This window comes from Typopeltis vanoorti, chromosome 11 (assembly GCF_054136105.1).
Source record: "Typopeltis vanoorti isolate ZY-2024b chromosome 11, IOZ_Tvanoo_1.0, whole genome shotgun sequence".
Classification (NCBI taxonomy): domain Eukaryota; kingdom Metazoa; phylum Arthropoda; class Arachnida; order Uropygi; family Thelyphonidae; genus Typopeltis; species Typopeltis vanoorti.
In genome coordinates this window covers 28,403,495-28,421,058 of record NC_143559.1, presented here as the reverse complement: position 1 = coordinate 28,421,058, position 17,564 = coordinate 28,403,495, and the positions used below count along the sequence as shown (strand labels likewise).

The window sequence follows — 17,564 nt, the reverse complement described above, 5'->3', positions numbered from 1 at the left end:
TTTCCCTACTGAGTATTCCTGGCAAGTATACTTGAGAAATGGTTGAGAAAAATTGTGGAAGAAAAGCCTGGTGAAGAACAAACTGGATTCAAGCCAAATAGAAGCTGTCAGGATCAGATCTTCACTTTATGATAAATAGTTGAGAAAGCATGGGAATAGAACAAAGATCTGTATTTAAGTTTTGTCGATCTTGAAAAGGCCTATGACACGGTACCAAGAGAAAAGCTATTCAATACGCTACAGTTATATGGTGTCAATGGGGCATTATATCAAGCAATACTTAGTCTTTATTTGAGTTGCAAGTCAGCAGTTAGAATTGAAGGAAGTACAGGAAGATGGTTTAATGTTAAATCTGGTGTGAGACAAGGATGTACATTATCCCCTCTGTTATTCATTATCTATATGGATTACATTATGAAGGAAAGTGGTATTAAATCTGATATCAAAATTGGAGATGTTAATGTCAGCTCCTTGCTTTATGCAGATGATACTTCTAAATAAATCCGCTACAAGTCTGCAAGAGTCCCTGACTAAATTGAATAACTGTTGTGATAGATATGGTATGAAGGTCAGCAATAACAAGACAAAGATAACGAAAATAGGCAGAAGCATTGAAAATATCAGCTGCATTGTGAATGCAGAACCTATAGAACAAGTAAAACATTTCAGCTACTTAGGCACGATTTTTAGTGAAGATGGTAAATTAAATATGGAAATAGACAACAGAATCAACAAAGCTGGTATGGTAGGAAGTCAACTGAATAAATTTATATGGAATAAGAGAGAAATTAGTCAAAACACTAAATTAGCTGTATACAAGACAGTGTTCAAACCAATTTTAACTTATGAATCTGAGAGCTGGGTCAGAAGTAGAACACTTGACCAAAGACTAGAGACCACAGATATGAGAGTCCTGAGAAAGATTAGAGCTGTGAACAGATGGTATCAATGGCAATATCATATTAAAAACGAGAATATTAGGAAAGAACTTGACATTGTCAGCATCCAGGAATGCGTTAGCAGAGCTAATCTAGGATGGTATGGTCACTTAAATAGAATGGGCGAGGAAAGATAGCAAAACAAGTGTTCTCTGCCAGGTAGGCAGGAAAATGACCTAGAGGAAGACCAAGATATAGGTGGACTGTTACGGTACAAAGTGCCTTAGAAGACAGAAATATAAGATCTGATAATGTTGGAAAATTGTAGATAGGAAGTTAGTAATGATGTAAATTTTTCATGTAGTACTATCATATCCTGTACACCTCTTGAGGGTACATGTCAGAACTGATACGGTACAAAGTGCCTTAGAAGACAGAAATATAAGATCTGATAATGTTGGAAAATTGTAGATAGGAAGTTAGTAATGATGTAAATTTTTCATGTAGTACTATCATATCCTGTACACCTCTTGAGGGTACATGTCAGGAATTCGATGATGATGATGGTTGTCTATTTCAATGATCATATGATTTTATCAGATCTGCAAAACTTTAATACAAATTCTTGTTATATTCCCAAAATTTCTCAAGTATTTGTCTCAAAGTGAAAATCTAATCCTTTCTTTGGCTTAAATCCAGCTTGTTCTTCACCAAACTATTCATGACAATTTTTCTTAGCTGGTTCTGAAGTATACTTGCACAAATCTTACCAGGAACACTCAGTAGGGAAATACTTCTGTAATTCTCACATTGCTTTATTTCCCTTTTTATAAATAGGTGCTACAAGATCTCTACTCTGTTTTTTTTTTGTCACAATTTTTTTTGTTTAATTTTGGTATTATTAAAATTTACTAAATTATCTTTATACTTGATAATAGCTAGAAGATTCGTATTTAAGGAATTTGCCATAGAAGATCTTCAAGCTTGACAAGAACAGAGCCTTGGTGGGGGTGCTCTAGTATTGATGGCAATAGATGAGAGGCACCTTTCACCATGGCACCAATAATGACCAGAGTAGAAGCTGACAATCTACTCACAAAGGGTAAGACAGAAGACATTAATGATCATAATTAACCAATTGGCATGTAGCTAGCAAAGAAACCGGTTGGTGAACTTCCTCACTTGAGAATATTGAAGTGAGAGCAAAAGACAATAATTTGACAAATTATCTTACTTTTTAGAAACAAGCTGGATAACAGCTTGCTTCCATGCTGTTGAAGAGATGCCAGATAAGAACAGCTTGTATAGGCAATATAGGATGAGATGTCGATTCTGGAACATGAGTTCTTAGTACAACTGGGAGAATACCATCTGGGCTGAAGAACACATTATAATTCAGGTATCCCCCATGGAATCAGAAGACTAATCGTGGGTGATCCGTTATTCAAATACTACCCATCATATCTCTCCTTAAATTTATTCACTGATTAAGCATCCATTCACCACTGAAGAAAAAACTAAGTCCTAACACCCTTGCAACTTCTACTGGTGACCCCCTTGTTCTCTCCCTTCTTGCCACGTACTGAAAACAGTTTTCAGTGTTGATCCTGTAAAACACCAATTGGTTTCCGAAATGCTTCTATCATGTTTCCTCTTTTTTGCCTATCAGCTAATTTTTAAAGCTTGCAGACCGCCAATCTATTCTCACAGGGAACATTCCACAGACCTGCCACAATCTGTCACTCTCCACAACTTTATCCTCCCATGCAGAGTCAGATCATGCTTTATGAAAGCCTTATATAAGAAAACAATAACCTCTATCCCTGCTTGCTAGTGTGTTCTTCAACAACCAAGTAATCTGATGTGCTGTTTTAATTACCTTTGCAATATGCCCTCTAACCTTCAATTTCCTGTCCACAATCATAGCCAAGTTCCTGACTTCAGTTTCCTGCAGTTCAGTTCCATCAATATAGTACACTTCTGATCTCCTCCCAAAGTGCATCACCTTACATTTGGCCACATTAAACTGTCAGCCATTTACCTTTGCCCACACTGCTAGACTGCATGTCATCACCAAATATTTCCTGTCAGATCATATCCTATATCATTGATATACAAATAAACAACAGAAGACTAACTACTGAGCACTGTGGCACGCCGCTGGTCACTTGCCTTCTCCTGGATTCAAATCCTCCATAAACCACTTTTTGATATCAGTCTAACAGCTTCCCTCTATCCAAATCATCAGATTCATAACCATCCATCCATCATTTCTGCAAGTGTGCAACAATTCTATGTGGAATCCTGTCATGTGCCTTTGCAAATTTCCTGCCATTCCCTGTATCCAACATCATCGTCACTTTATCATAAAAAGCAACTAAATTACCAAGGTACGACATACCCTTCACAAAACCACGTTATCCCTTAGAAAGTATCATATTCCTATCCACCCAGTGCCGAATGTGTTCTTCCTATTCTCCAATATCATCACCACTACTCTTGTGATGCTGATTGCTCTATAATTTTATATTCTGCTTTGGAGCCTCCTTTTATGAAGTGGGTCAATTTTCCCTTCCACCTTTCAAGTATTAAGGCTTAAATTAAACAGCTTGGTTAAAAGATCTGATAATTTTTTTGCCCATATTCGTATTACACGAGCAGATACGCCATCTAATCCCATGAACGTGTTCACGTTGTGGTTCTGCATTATTTTAGCATCTCCATTTCATCGACCTCTTTTCTCACATCAGTCAATGCCACTTCCAGCATTGCAACATCACCACGTAGATGGCACAACCCTGCAAAATGCTCAGTCAGTAATTCAACTACTTCATTTGGTTCTGTTACCTCCCTGCCAGGCCGCACTTACCATTTGGCGCAAGATGGGGGCCTCACTCTCTAGGGGGGGGGTGACTCATTTTAAAATCTTACTCCTCACAAAGAACAATAAAAAAACAGCATAGTTATAGTTGCAAAATAAAATACTTATTTTTAAATATTAAATTCATAATATAAAAACTATAAGCTGCTGAAAATTTTGTGAGGCTTCCTGCTTCCATTTGAAATACGTTGTTCTTTCCTTAGAATATAAAACTAACAGGAACTCTGTATTCCATAAAATTCATGTATGTAAGCGTACCATTTCTTTGCTGGATGTATATACACGTCCAGCAAACCTAGATAATATTCTGTCCGCCTGCTGAAAGAACATGGATTAGAAGTGTAGTTTGACCGTCATGTCCATTAGAAGGTGCGGTAATCCTTCACACTGAAAAGAACACTTAACTACATTACCGGGCGTACGCAGTGGCTACATTCTGTGGCCTACAGCAAGAAACGCAGTTGCTTGCCATTTGCTCGGTAACCGGAATCTTAAGTTTTATCAAACTAAATACCTATGAGTTATATTCATTTTGCTGCTTGTTTTTATCGTATAATTATAGTTTTTAATGCTAGCGTAAAATAAGAAATCCTTTCATACTTTTTTCACTTCATATTGTATCACTTTGGAAGATCAATGTCACTATCATTTTTGCTAATTATTTTAATCGGCAATACATTTTAAAATTCTCCAAGAACTTGATTGAAGATAATTATTTTTGTCAAACAATTATTTTATAAATTCATGAAAATCCGAATCTAAAAATGAATACAGCCAAATTAAGTTTCATATTTTATTCATAATCTTAGTTCGAAGGTTAGTTATCTTACGTAAATCTTGAATCATATCATGTAATGCATAATTTTTATAACGTAATCTGTAGGTTTTTGCATTTCAACTTTCCTGGTTTCCCCCCTAATCACTCACTACAAATCAAAATAAACGGCACTTATGAAGTCAACTGTTATGTACATATGTTCGGCTAATTTCGCTATTATGCGGCAGTTTTTAAGTAGCGATATTTTCCGTACAGCATGTGTAGGTGCATGGTCAAAATGAAATTTTATTTCCAAAATTTTCATAACAGAATTAATTCGCCTTTAATGGCTACCCCCCCCCCCCCCCCCAAAAAAAAAAAAAATTATCACCACACACAAATACTGCTAGATAACATGTGCGCTCTTTCTTTTTGTTTAAATTCGTTATTTTTCCAAAGTAATTGTGCTGTTGCAGTTTTAAGTAAACGACAAAGGCGTAGAATCGCTGATAAAATACCATTGGATATAAATTAAAAAGACTCGCAATCGGAAAACCCGAGTAATGCAGTTGAACACCATTTGTTGTTCATAAAAAAAAAAATAAAATAAAATAAAAATTAAAAAATCGTTCCTAAAATTGAAATGTGCGACCCATATAATCTTATTTTGCAAGGAAAGGAAGCAAAATGTCATATTTATTTCAATAAATGTTATTTAAAAAATATAAATATTTGACATAATATTTCCAATGCAAACAAATATTTTGATTATTTATTTTCGCACATGTGAAATTCGTTTTTATTTGGGAAGAGACACAATAAGTAAATTGTGCAGCAAAAAAGGGTCAATCCAAGAAATACAGTGCACATAACTACAATAATCCGTTAACTGCCGGGGGGGACTGCATTTTAACAGATAGAATGCTGCCTTTTTATTAGAGCAAAGGGATTTGAGTATATTTGCGAACAGATATATTCAACATAACTTAGCCAGTTTTGTTGTAAAAAGTGCCGCATTTGAAGAAATATTAGTTGCATAATAATAAAATAGCAAAATTCATAATGCTTCAGAATAACTTGATAATTTTGATAATACCAAAACAAGATGAGACATCTGTAGAAATTTATATTTTATTATTATTATTAGAGTCCTTTTAATTATGAACTCTATAAAGATATACTTAATAAATTTGTATTTTTGTGTTTTTAAATAAACTAGTTTCATTTTGTCAGAGATGGTTTTCGCTGGACTACCTGGCCTTTTAGACTATTGTTCTTATCAATATTGTAAAAACTCGATTGTAGCTTAAATATTCCAAAGCACATTACATCGATTTTTTACTTAGGTCAAGTCCCATAAGAATGTTGTAAAAAATAGCATTGTTTGTCTCTGTATGTTTTGTATTAGATATTTTTGTAAATAGCCCTTTGGAAATTAACTGTATATACTTCTTTAATAAGAATATGTTAGTGTTAAAAACAAAGGCAGTGTTTTTCGTATGTAAAACAGAGCTATATGTAATAGATATATGACGATATTAGAAAGGTTGTTTATTAAATTTTGTGTGTATGAGAAAGGCTTGCAAGCTCTGCACGTAAACACCTCCAAAGTCAGGCAGAAAAGTTCAAACAACTTTCCGATGGTCGACAACTTACAATCAAAAGAAGGCACAGAAGAGAACAAAGAGCAGGCCGAATTTGAAACTTAAGATGAAAGAATCATGCCGAATTCTAAGGGGGGGGGGTTACAAACTTTGTGCGAGGTTTCAGAGAAGGCATAATAAAAGGGGACAGAGCCAAGCATATAGGGCTTCCCGGATCCAGAAGTCGCTAGAGAGAGCAGGCATCGAGTTGCCGAAAGGAGATGTTCCAATCGCCGGAGAAAAGCTTCCAGGCCAGAGAGGAATCCTGGTTGACAGTTGGCGGCAATTCGAGTTAGTGGAGGCGGCAGAAAAAGGAGGCAGTCGTCCAGGCATTTTTGGCGAGCCCAAGCAGAGGAGAAAAGGCGAGACAAATTACCCAAAGCACCTTCGCTGGGAAGTTTTTCTTTTCGCGGTGGGAGAATAACTTTTTGCCGGAGCTGTATATGAGTACCACAGGGCGCAGTTCACAGTCCGCTATTTTCCTGATGAGATATTTCTGAAGCCAGATTTCCTGAATTAAGCTCAAGATCTGAAATGAGAGAATTGCCTTAGAACTTTTTGTGCAAGACTGCGATACAGAGCTTTTGTAAGTTATATATCTTTGTACAATTCTTCTTATAATGTGTTTTAGTTGGACAATTAAGATCTAGATTAACAGTAACAAGAAGTGTCATTAAGAGAACCTATTGGCATATTTGAAGTTGATATACAGTTTGTAGAAGTAACTTAATAGAGAGTTAGCTAACCTCTTTGCAGTTATACTAGAAGTTTAATAAGTGGAAATTGTAAATAAGTTTTTGAGTTAAAGAAAGTTTTTGCGATCATTTTGAAACACGTTCCAGAGCCAACAGTTTTTTTTGTGTGCTACTGCTATTTGTATTAATTCGTTGGGTAAGAGCAGTTTCTATATCACATAAATAGAGCATTTGAATTTCAAGTTTATTATTATTTATAAATTAAATTGATTTTTCAGTTCATTTTTTGTGCATCAAGATTCTAGTCATTTTAGGGTAAAATGTCGAGTAAAAAAGTGGATGTTAGCGAGCATAGCAAGTTATCGTTACTATTTATTGCCTCTACGTTTTAACTAAAGCTGGAATTATTATGCTTATTACTGCAACTTAAAAAAAATCAAAGCTGGAGTTGAATAAATGTTGTAATTCCATAAATATGATGATTTTTGCTATAATTTTTATTACCGTAAATTCAAAATTTTTATTTTTAGTGAGAATATCTGAACTTTACAGTTCGTGAAGTTCCAATTTTTACCTTGATTAGCAAGCTTAATTTGATTGTATTTAAATTTTTTTTTTAAAAAAAAAAACTTTATCCTTAAACTAAATTATTACCATACCTTTTAATATTTTTTCGGTATTCAGAATTTTTGTAGCAACTCTGATGCTTGTCAACGAAGCTTGTCAAACACAATCAACGTTCTCAAAATCAATAATCAACACTGCAATTGAAATCTTTCACAGAAAGATTTTAATTACATATTTCTTTAAATTAATTATGATTCAATTACATGGAATATTTAAAAGTGTAAATAATATATATTTAGAATTACATTAAAAGATTTTAAACTATTTAGAAAATTTAATATTAAATATAAAGTATCGTAGAAGTTGCATAATTATTTATAATCCATCGATATATGTTAGTCATTTATTTATATAAAATGACTTACAAGGTTGCTAGTTTAATATTACCAAGTTTTTTTAATATTAATATTTATTGTATACATGTGAAATTCGTTTATATTTTTGGGAAGAAACACAATAAATAAATAGTGCACCAAAAATGGTCAGATATCGTAGAACAGTGAAGGAAATTCCAAAAAAAAAAAACAAAAAAAAAACCGGTAATTAAACTGATAGTTTAGTTACCGTTATTTGCTTAGTATTTTGTAAAGCAGTATTCTGTATACAAGTGTATATATCTAATTACATGGTTAAAGTAGTTGTCGCAGTCGGCAAGAATATATTATTCAATTAATTATTATTTTTATTTTACTGTTACTCGTTTATTTTAACAAAACCAAGATACTACTGTTTCTATTTTTGTAAGCTTTTAACGTAATTGTTTATTTTATTTATAGGTTTATTTTGGATTTAATAAATATTTATTTCGCTTTTGATAGATTACTACACATAATGATGCCAAGAAAATTTGAATCCGGAGCTAGTAAAAGAAAACGACTTAGAGAAAATGAAAATCAGCTAAATAAAAGGGGGCAATTTTGTCTTTCTTGTGTTCTGAAAACGAAGAATTTCGTAGAACTGAAGTTGTACTTCACAGTTCTCGGAATGAAAACGAAACATTGGTATCATTATCAGGAGGAGATGAAAGTGAAAATGAAGAACATCAAAATGATGTGGAAAACATAGAAGGAGAGAAAGAAGTAAATGAAACAAATCAAGAGGATTCTGAAGAAAATTTTCAATCGGAGTCTGTACTTACCAGCAAGCAAGCTATCTCTTATCCTACCGATATAGCAGTGTGGCCACTTATCGAGCATATTTTAATAAATATGCCCCAGAATGTTGGTAAAATCGAAAATTTAAAAAAAGAATACACAGAACGCAATAGAATATATGTCAGAAATGTAAATATATCACATTTTTACTGTAAAAAGGCGAATGGAACAAAGGAGAAACAAGAGTGGCTGATTTTTTCAGAAACCAGCAAAGCAATTTACTGCTTTGTTTGTAAATTGTTTTCTAAGTCAAATAATAGCTTAATGAAGAGTTTTAATGACTGGGGGAATATAACACGAACTTTATGTGACACGAGCGTTCTACTGAGCATATACGAGCGATGTGCACATATCTCAAAAGAAAATCAAGTTCTGTAAATAGTCGAATTGATTCTGAATTGATCAAACAAATATAATCTGAAGAAAATTATTGGAGAGAGGTTTTAAAAAGAATTATAGCTACCATTAAGTTACTGAGTAAACTAGGGCTAGCATTTAGAGGAAATATAAATGATATTTTTTCTGATTCTTAAGGAAATTATTTATCGTGTTTACATTATTTAAGTGAATTTGATGATTTTTTAAAACATCACATGAAAATGTACGTCAACTGTGGTTCTGGCACATCAAATTATCTTTCTTACCATACTTGTGATGAATTCATAGCGTTAATTGCTAAAAAACAAGAGAAATATTAATATCAGAAATTAAAAGGAAGCTGCTTATTTTGCAATAATACTCGAGTCAACTCCAGGTCATTGTCAGAATTTGCCAATCGGCAAATTCTGACATTAGAGAAACATTTATCGGGTTCATCAGAATTACACAACATAATTCCTTATATTTACTTAAAATGTACTGTGGTTCTGGCACATCAAATTATCTTTCTTACCATACTTGTGATGAATTCATAGCGTTAATTGCTAAAAAAATAAGAGAAATATTAATATCAGAAATTAAGGAAGCTGCTTATTTTGCGATAATACTCGAGTCAACGCCAGGTCATTGCCCAATTGCCCAGGTCATTGTCAGAATTTGCCAATCGGCAAATTCTGACATTAGAGAAACATTTATCGGGTTCATTAGAATTACACAACATAATTCCTTATATTTAGAAGAGGTAGTATTAAAAAAAATTAGAAGAATTATCTCTGGATATAAAAATGTGCAGAGGGCAAAGCTATGATAACGCTGCCAATATATTTGAACTAGCCATCATTTATATTTCCTTACAAGCTAGGCTGAAAACACGTAGTCCCTCTGCACATTATATACCGTGCTCTAGTCATTCCTTAAATTTAATTGGCAACTATGCCGCAGAATCTTGTCCGGAAGCAGCGCAATATTTTTTGTTTTATTCAAAATGTATATAATTACTTTTCATCTTCAACAAGATGGGGTATACTCCTTAAACATGAAGAAAAAAAATCTTTAACAGTTAAAAGACTAAGTGAAACGAGGTGGTCCGCAAGAGCTGACGCTATATTGGCTTTGAAAAGTGGATATAAACAAATTAAAGACGCATTACTTGAACTATCCATTTCTCCTCATGAAAAACCTATTTTTATATTGGAGAGCTCATCATTGGCTGAAAATTTTGACAAACCAGAAACAGCAATTTTAACAGTTATGTGGGACAAAATTTTACAACGAATGCTACTAGTAAATCTCCACAAGATCCCGATATGGATTTGTTTCTAGCTAATAATTTGTTACAGTCTATAGTTGGTTTTATTTTAGATATAAGAAATAGTTTTGCTGCTGTAAATGAAGAAGCGAATTTATTAACAGATGAGACAAAATTTAAAGATGAAAAGGAAAGAGTTAAAAAACGAAAAAAAATGAGTGACGAAGTTTCACAATCTAACAATGAGATTATATTACATGGGAAAGAAAATTTCGCTGTGAACACTTAATTCATTTGCGATAAGCTAATTTTGGAAATTAATGAAAAAACAAAAAGCTATTTCGACATATTAGATATGTTTGACATTTTTTGAAAGAAGATATAGATCAAGACAAGTACAAGACTAGTATTGATAAAATTTTACAAAATTTATGGGACTGATATTGACTCAGAAAAATTTGCTGATGAAGTTAAGCAATTTTTAATAATGATAAAGGAAGAAAATTCTTCAATTACAAATATGTACAAATTTATAAACGATGGGTTAAGGTCTACTTTTCCAAACGTAGAAACAATTTTAAAAATATGTTTGACGATGCCTATTTCAAATGTAAGTGCTGAACGCTCATTTTCAGTGTTCAAACGAATAAAAAATTATTTAAGAAGCAACTTGCACCAAAATAAAACAAGTGACCTGTCGTTATTATGCATTGAATCAGATGTAATGGACTCGATCAATTATGATGACATTATAGATATATTTGCTAAAACCAAAGCCATAAAAAAACTTTTAGTTATTAATTTTTGAATTTAAATTTGAACTGATTTATTTTTATACTTTTTTAAAATGCAAATATATGTATACCAATGTTGTCTTGTGTTATTGAAATGAGTTATTATGGAAACGTTGACTTTTATTTTCAATAAACTAAAAAAATGCTTATTTTTGAGGACCTCATAATGATGTTGCGCCTCGGGCCTCCAGAAGTATAAATGCGAATCCACTCCCCGCCATCAGCACTTTTTTAAAGTCATCATTCCACAGTCATTCCTCATGTTACTTGTCATTAGTGAAAGAATTCTTTAGCTTTCTTTTAGCCTTATCAGCTAACTTTGTTTCATGATTAGTTTTGGCCTTATACTGCTCATGGACATCCTGATCACAGTTTTCTTTATAATCCTTACACAACCTTTTCTTTGTGTGCAACTCTTCTGAAGCTATTCATTCACCTAATACCTATCTGATTTATCCTTCTGACTCTAGGTATATAATCAGGCAATGCTTTCTTCCAACACCCCCTTGCCCACCTCTTATGCACTACCAAGATCTCTCCCCTCCAAAATTCTTATGCCATCGCTCTACTGGAAGCAGACTCCTCAGCTTGTCATAATCACCTGCTTTGTAATTCCACACCCTTTTTAATGGAAAATTCTACATGTCTGGCAATCTCCTAGATCAAGACTATACGATCGTTTTCTCTAAGCAGAGACAGCATAGCTAGATTGGGTATTGTTAAGTTCTCTGATGCAAAAATAAGATCCAGCGCTATTGAACCTCATGTCCCCCCCACCCCAATTACATGTGGCCTTAGGTCATTATCTCTTGGCAAATGTATAAATTCCATTTCCTTCCCTGCCTGTGGCCATTCATCCTCCCAATCTGTTCCCATAGTTGAAATCTCCCATAATAATTACTTGAACTGTATTCATCGATGCTAATTTGCGAGTGCATGGCATCTACATTCTCCCATATACCCCATGGATTATGGTAGCAACCAATTACATATTTAGTCCTGTCGCCTAAATCTCACACCAGATAGCCTCAAATAAACTGCTCTGTCACCCTGATGCATTTCTACTCTTTTTGGGCTTTAATTCCTTTGCTATTATATCAGTAAAACCCATTCCTCCATCCTGTTCTCTCTGTCCTACTAAAGACACTATATCCCTTGCATTATATTCCTATGACCATATCATCTACAGACCACATCTCACTCATGATTATAATTTTTGGCCAAGTTGTGGTAATGCGAGAAACTCGAACTGATTTCGAATACCTCTGGCATTAGCATACATAAACTGATGCATAAGATGAAAGGATATCAGTGATGTAAGAATGCAGAGAGGTGAATGATGTTTGACTGAGACAAATGATTTAGTAAATGACCAGTGTGATACGCTAGAAGACTTGAAAGAGTTAATAGTGCATGCAAAAAGGAAGAGTGAAAAAGTAAAAGTTGTGAATCTTGCCACGGTATGATAGGTACGCTCAGATGGGGAGCTATGATTGATTCAGTTTGATGGAATGAAATATTTACATGATCATATTACATATTTGGTGTCAGGAGTCTTGAGAAAGTGTTGTACAGTGACAGATCGGAATATGAAGTCGGGGAAATTAGAATGTTTAGGGGGCGGGATGCAGGTGAGCATGGATCACCTGCAGCCTAGATGTTAGTAAGTGGGTGAGTGATCACATGATTCAAATTGTACCACTCCAGGTTAACTTTAGGGGGGGGGGGGATAAGTAACACAAGGTGTAAGGGAAGTTGTGGGATGAATGGAATATTGCAGTTTACACTTGCTGATAGTATTCGGAATAAGGGCAAGGCGTTTTTGGCACTGTTAGCTCAACTAGGTACACGCTATAGGCATCAGTGAGACTTGGTTGATCGAGGATGATATAATCATTAGGAAAAGAAGACAAAGGATATAAGGAGAGGAGATCTGCTAATAATAGCAGAAGGATTGAAGGAGAAAAGAATAGGCGTATATTATGAGGACAAAAATGCTGAGTGCTATTCATTTAGGCCATCTCGTGTGAAATAGAAACCAACAGGACAATATATACAATTGGTTGATGCTATAATCCAGAGGATATTTTAGGAAGGGGATGTAGATGACATTTATTGGAAAATTAGCACGATGGGTGCAGATCGAGTAATTATTATAGATGATTTCAACTAAGGTGATACAGATTGGGAGGAGGAATGGCAACAGGGAGGGAATGAAATCAAATTTATACAGCTGCAGAGAGAGAGTTACCTGAGACAGCACGAGGTTAGAGTGTGCTGAATTTGGCAACGGCATTAGAAAACTGTAACCAGTTTAGCCATGTTGAGTCCGATTGAGGAAAGTGATCATGTACTCTGGACCCGGGAGATTACCTGACGTGCAGAACATTTCTGTTAAGAAGCAACATATGCGGATTTACGAAGCAAGCTGAATGAGTCAGCTTTCAGCAGTGCCATTGGAATTTGGAGTGGAGAGACTAGTAGCACATGGGAGGTAGTAGAATATGTGGGTAGGTGTGTGTGTAAAAAGCAGTATCAGACTGTATACCCTATAAGAAGGATCACGTAAGAGTAATAACCAGTTCTTCCATGTACACTGTTGATGTGTCCTCTCCTCTTGAGTCCACTTAGCTATTCACAACCTCGTATCCTTTTAGCAGTATAACCACGCCAATTGGGAATATCTCCAAGATCTTTTACTCTTTTCCACGGTCAGATTACTGTTTCCATTCTCATGGTCACTTATTGTGAACGTTTGACAGAAATTATCCATATTGGGATGATGGTCTTCATTCCTCTCCATTCAAAATACCGGCACAATGTCCAAATATGTCACGAGACAAACTCCAGCTTCGTACAGTTTACACCACTTGAAAAATTTGAAAGGGCAAGTGTAGAAAACTAACTCTCTGCCTTTGCCACAAAAACTGTAGGACGGAAATTCTGCCTGCATGTTCTGCGGTCCGGCCCTCTCTCAAATATCAGTATTGTAATACCAACTAAAAATAAAGCTGCCACGATTCCTCTCATCCACCTCCTACACAGATGGCCACAGCAAAAAGCAAATCATCTCCAACTTAGCTAGAAACACTGCATCCCACGCATCCTGTGGCCTTCTGTTTGTCTTCATCTCCTTGCCTTCATCACCCTCCTCTGGATATGTGCCATGGAAAGGCTTGGAGAAGCCTGTGCTGTTGTACTTGACATTTCCAAAGAATTTGATAAGAGGCCGGATCGAGGGTTCCCAGCAAATTGTCATGTTATGATCTGACTTTGTAACTGGAGTGTCAATTTTCTCTGCAGGTAATTATGGAGAGTGTTCTCTCTTCATATTTTCCGACTAATGCAAGTGTTTCTCAGAGTTCTGTAATTTTACTCACCCCCTTCCTCATATACATACACGCACGACCTTCTCTCACTGGCCACAAACCCTATTAAGTTTCACCAATGATCTCACTCATAAGATAAACCTTGCCTTGCAGTGCATCTCAGACATCTCAAGCCAGAAGCTCATCTATTATCAGTGCCCTAAACACAGATCTCCATAGCATAGTTCGGTGGGGGTGGTTGATTACAACCCACTTAGTCCTCTTTAATGCTTCCAAAACACAATTTCATCTTTTTTTTTATCTCGCACAAAATATATAATTCTTTTCTCCTTACCTCTGATAATGCCCAGCTTAACAATCAAGATCAGATTTCACTTTTCGGACTAACACCTACTCCTAGATTTTCCTTGCAAAAGCTCAGTTTCTAGAGCACCCTCAACGTCAGGAAACAGCTTTTTTAGCTTAAGATGTTAATTTTCATCTGTCCAGATATTTCTTGCTTTAAACTTGTTGCGTTTAACTACGAACGGTGCCAATTACAATCCACCGAACTTTGAAATGTTTTTACTGTTTAGAAGAGAACAGTTCGACTAATTGACGATTCCTCTCAGATATTCTATTTTCTCTCTCTCACTCACACACAGTCCGTTTCGGCATTGTGTTTCTACAGATATTTCCGTGGGCGCTGTTCAATAGAACTTTCATCCTACACGCTTCCCATTTCTGCTAAACCTACAGCAACACGAACAACAATTACCCAACATCCTTTTACAGCTGAAATGCCGACTTCATAAGTCAGCTACTCCATCTACCTCAGTTCTGAAACAACTTTCCTGATTAAGTATTTCCAGAATATTACAAACTTCAGCTCTTCAAGAAAGAAGTACAGTAATTACTTTTTTCTTGATCCATGCACAAATGAATGCCGTGTGTTGTATAAGCTTCTCGTGTGTGGGAATGATAAATGAATTTGGCTTGTTAGTGCAAAATTAGATTGCTTTTAGAATACAATGGTTTCCTTATATTAGGTTTAATATTGATTATTTGAACTTTAGTTTTTTAGAGAGGTTGCGCGTGCCGTTTTATATATGTTTTTATCATGACTCTACCTACGAAAGATTGTCAACTTGTATATATTGTATCGTGGGTGGCCTAAGGATTTAGATATACGGTACTCTTGAGACCATCATCCAGTAAGAAGGATGGTGGTCTCACACTGCACGATGACATTCTTCTACAACTGACAGCATTACGCTATGTTGCAAAACGACTGTGTGCGGGCATGGGCTTCTAATTTTCAAAACATTTCTTCCATTATACCTTTATACTTAATTTATGAAAAAGCAAATATAACAATTAACTCTGGCAAACCAAAAGTTAGTTACTTTCACATTATGCCTGTAATCAACACATTCCAACAACTGTGAACCTCCGTAGACCTGGGTTCGATTCCTGTCCGTGACGTGAGGAATCTTTATCTGGTCTCTTTTGACTAAAGGTGAGTTAGCTGTCTCATACAGAGGTAGGAGGATTTTCACCATGAAACTCGGATTTTTCGTCCCCCAGAACCGGCCCAGTGAACACACAGATTACAGTCAGGAATACTCAAGATCCAGCTACACCTGATTCTTCAGCTGGTATGCTGGTCCCGAGCCTGGATGAAACGGGGAGTTGAGATGGTGCTGCACATCCCTGTAAAAAAGGGGACTCACGGCCGTTGTATCATAATATGCTAAATAAATTTCAATAAGTAGATATCTTTTATTTTCAAAACTAAAATTCTAACGGGATGAGATGAGCGCTATAGAAGATGCTTCAAACAGAAAAATAACGAAACATGCTAGTTTCTCCACCAAATGTTGGGGCTTCTTCTGTGTAAAAAATAATAAACAAGTACAATAAAGGCAAAGAAGCTATAACATTAACTACATCAAGCCATGTTGAAACCATTACAGTATAATTGACCGAAGAATACGTGGAACGCGCTATCGTTCAGCATTACGCGATGCTGAATAATCAGTTAACTCATGCCACTTCCCATGTTTCACGTGTTTTTCGGTCAGTTATATTGTAATGGTTTATACATAGCTTGATGTACTAATATTACAGTTTGTTTGCCTTTATTGCATTTTTTATTTTATTTATTTATTTATTTTTTTTTTTGCAGAGAAGAAGCCACAGCATTTGGCGGGGAAACTAGCAGATTTCATTATTTTTGCAGTTATCCACGACCAAATAAAAACCAGGTTTTTAAAATATATATTTATTGTTCGAAAGTTAAGCATCTGAAGTGCGTAATAATTTCATGTTACTCCTGAACAATAACCGTAAATTTTAATAACTTTCTTCTCCCAAGCCGCAATTTATATGTGGTACTGAGTACAACAAATCCAAAGGTAATTTTTGAGAATTACCATTCAATAATGAATAAATAAAAATAAAGACTACATTTTTCTTGAACTTCGTGTGCACTTCTCAAAGAAAGAATTTGCCATAAAAGACTACATTTGTCATCAGAGCAGATTTACGTTTTTATATAATTTTATTTCTATGCAAACTGACTACAACGTGTTAATAACACCAGAAGACCGAGATATTTGTTTGATAGAGTACGTGGTCTTCTTCCAATTTAAACTGCTGTAGAATACGATATATCCTATTAAATTTTCTATTATTCAGCTTAAAATTATTCTAAGCGTTTGCGTCAGGGTACAACATGCATGTCAACATCACTTTACGGATAATTTTTTCTATGATAAATTGATAGCAGCCGAAGCCTTGACGTTTGGCATATCAATCAATTTCCAACTTTGTTACAGAGGTTGATTGTTCAAAAAATAAATAAAAAATGCGGAAAATTTGTGACAATTAAGGGATGGATTCGTTTAGTGACGTGGGCGCAGTTAATGTAATAAACAGGTAAGTAAATTATGGAATCGAAAATTTGTAGCCCATTTCACTATCCCTTTGGATTACGAAGTCTTCAAGAACATGTCAAACTGCTGTGCTCGATTCATTTTTTATTCTTATGATTATCGTCGTGGACAATGAAGCTGAAAATAGTTTTCTTTAATCTATTTGCCTTATTACCGCCTGTATTAATGAATTCTGGGAACTATTTTTCATGGAAACTTTTCTAGAAGTTCTTTAGCAGTCGCTTGAATTTCCACTACTTGTCA

At 35.0% G+C, this 17,564-nt stretch overlaps 1 protein-coding gene across 5 annotated transcripts in view; it reads right to left on the bottom strand.

Annotated features, from left to right (window-relative positions):
• LOC150101402 (uncharacterized) overlaps nt 1-17,564 on the bottom strand; it is a 150,751-nt gene that overhangs the window by 46,364 nt on the left and 86,823 nt on the right. The window contains exon 3 of one of the 5 annotated variants that reach the window (XM_090401043.1): nt 6,079-6,688. The exons of the other annotated variants lie outside the window; for them this stretch is intronic. Coding sequence (XP_090257169.1) covers nt 6,624-6,688 — 65 coding nt within the window. The 3' untranslated portion in view covers nt 6,079-6,623. Of the gene's footprint in view, nt 1-6,078; nt 6,689-17,564 lie in introns of those variants that run through there. 5 annotated transcript variants of the gene reach the window in all.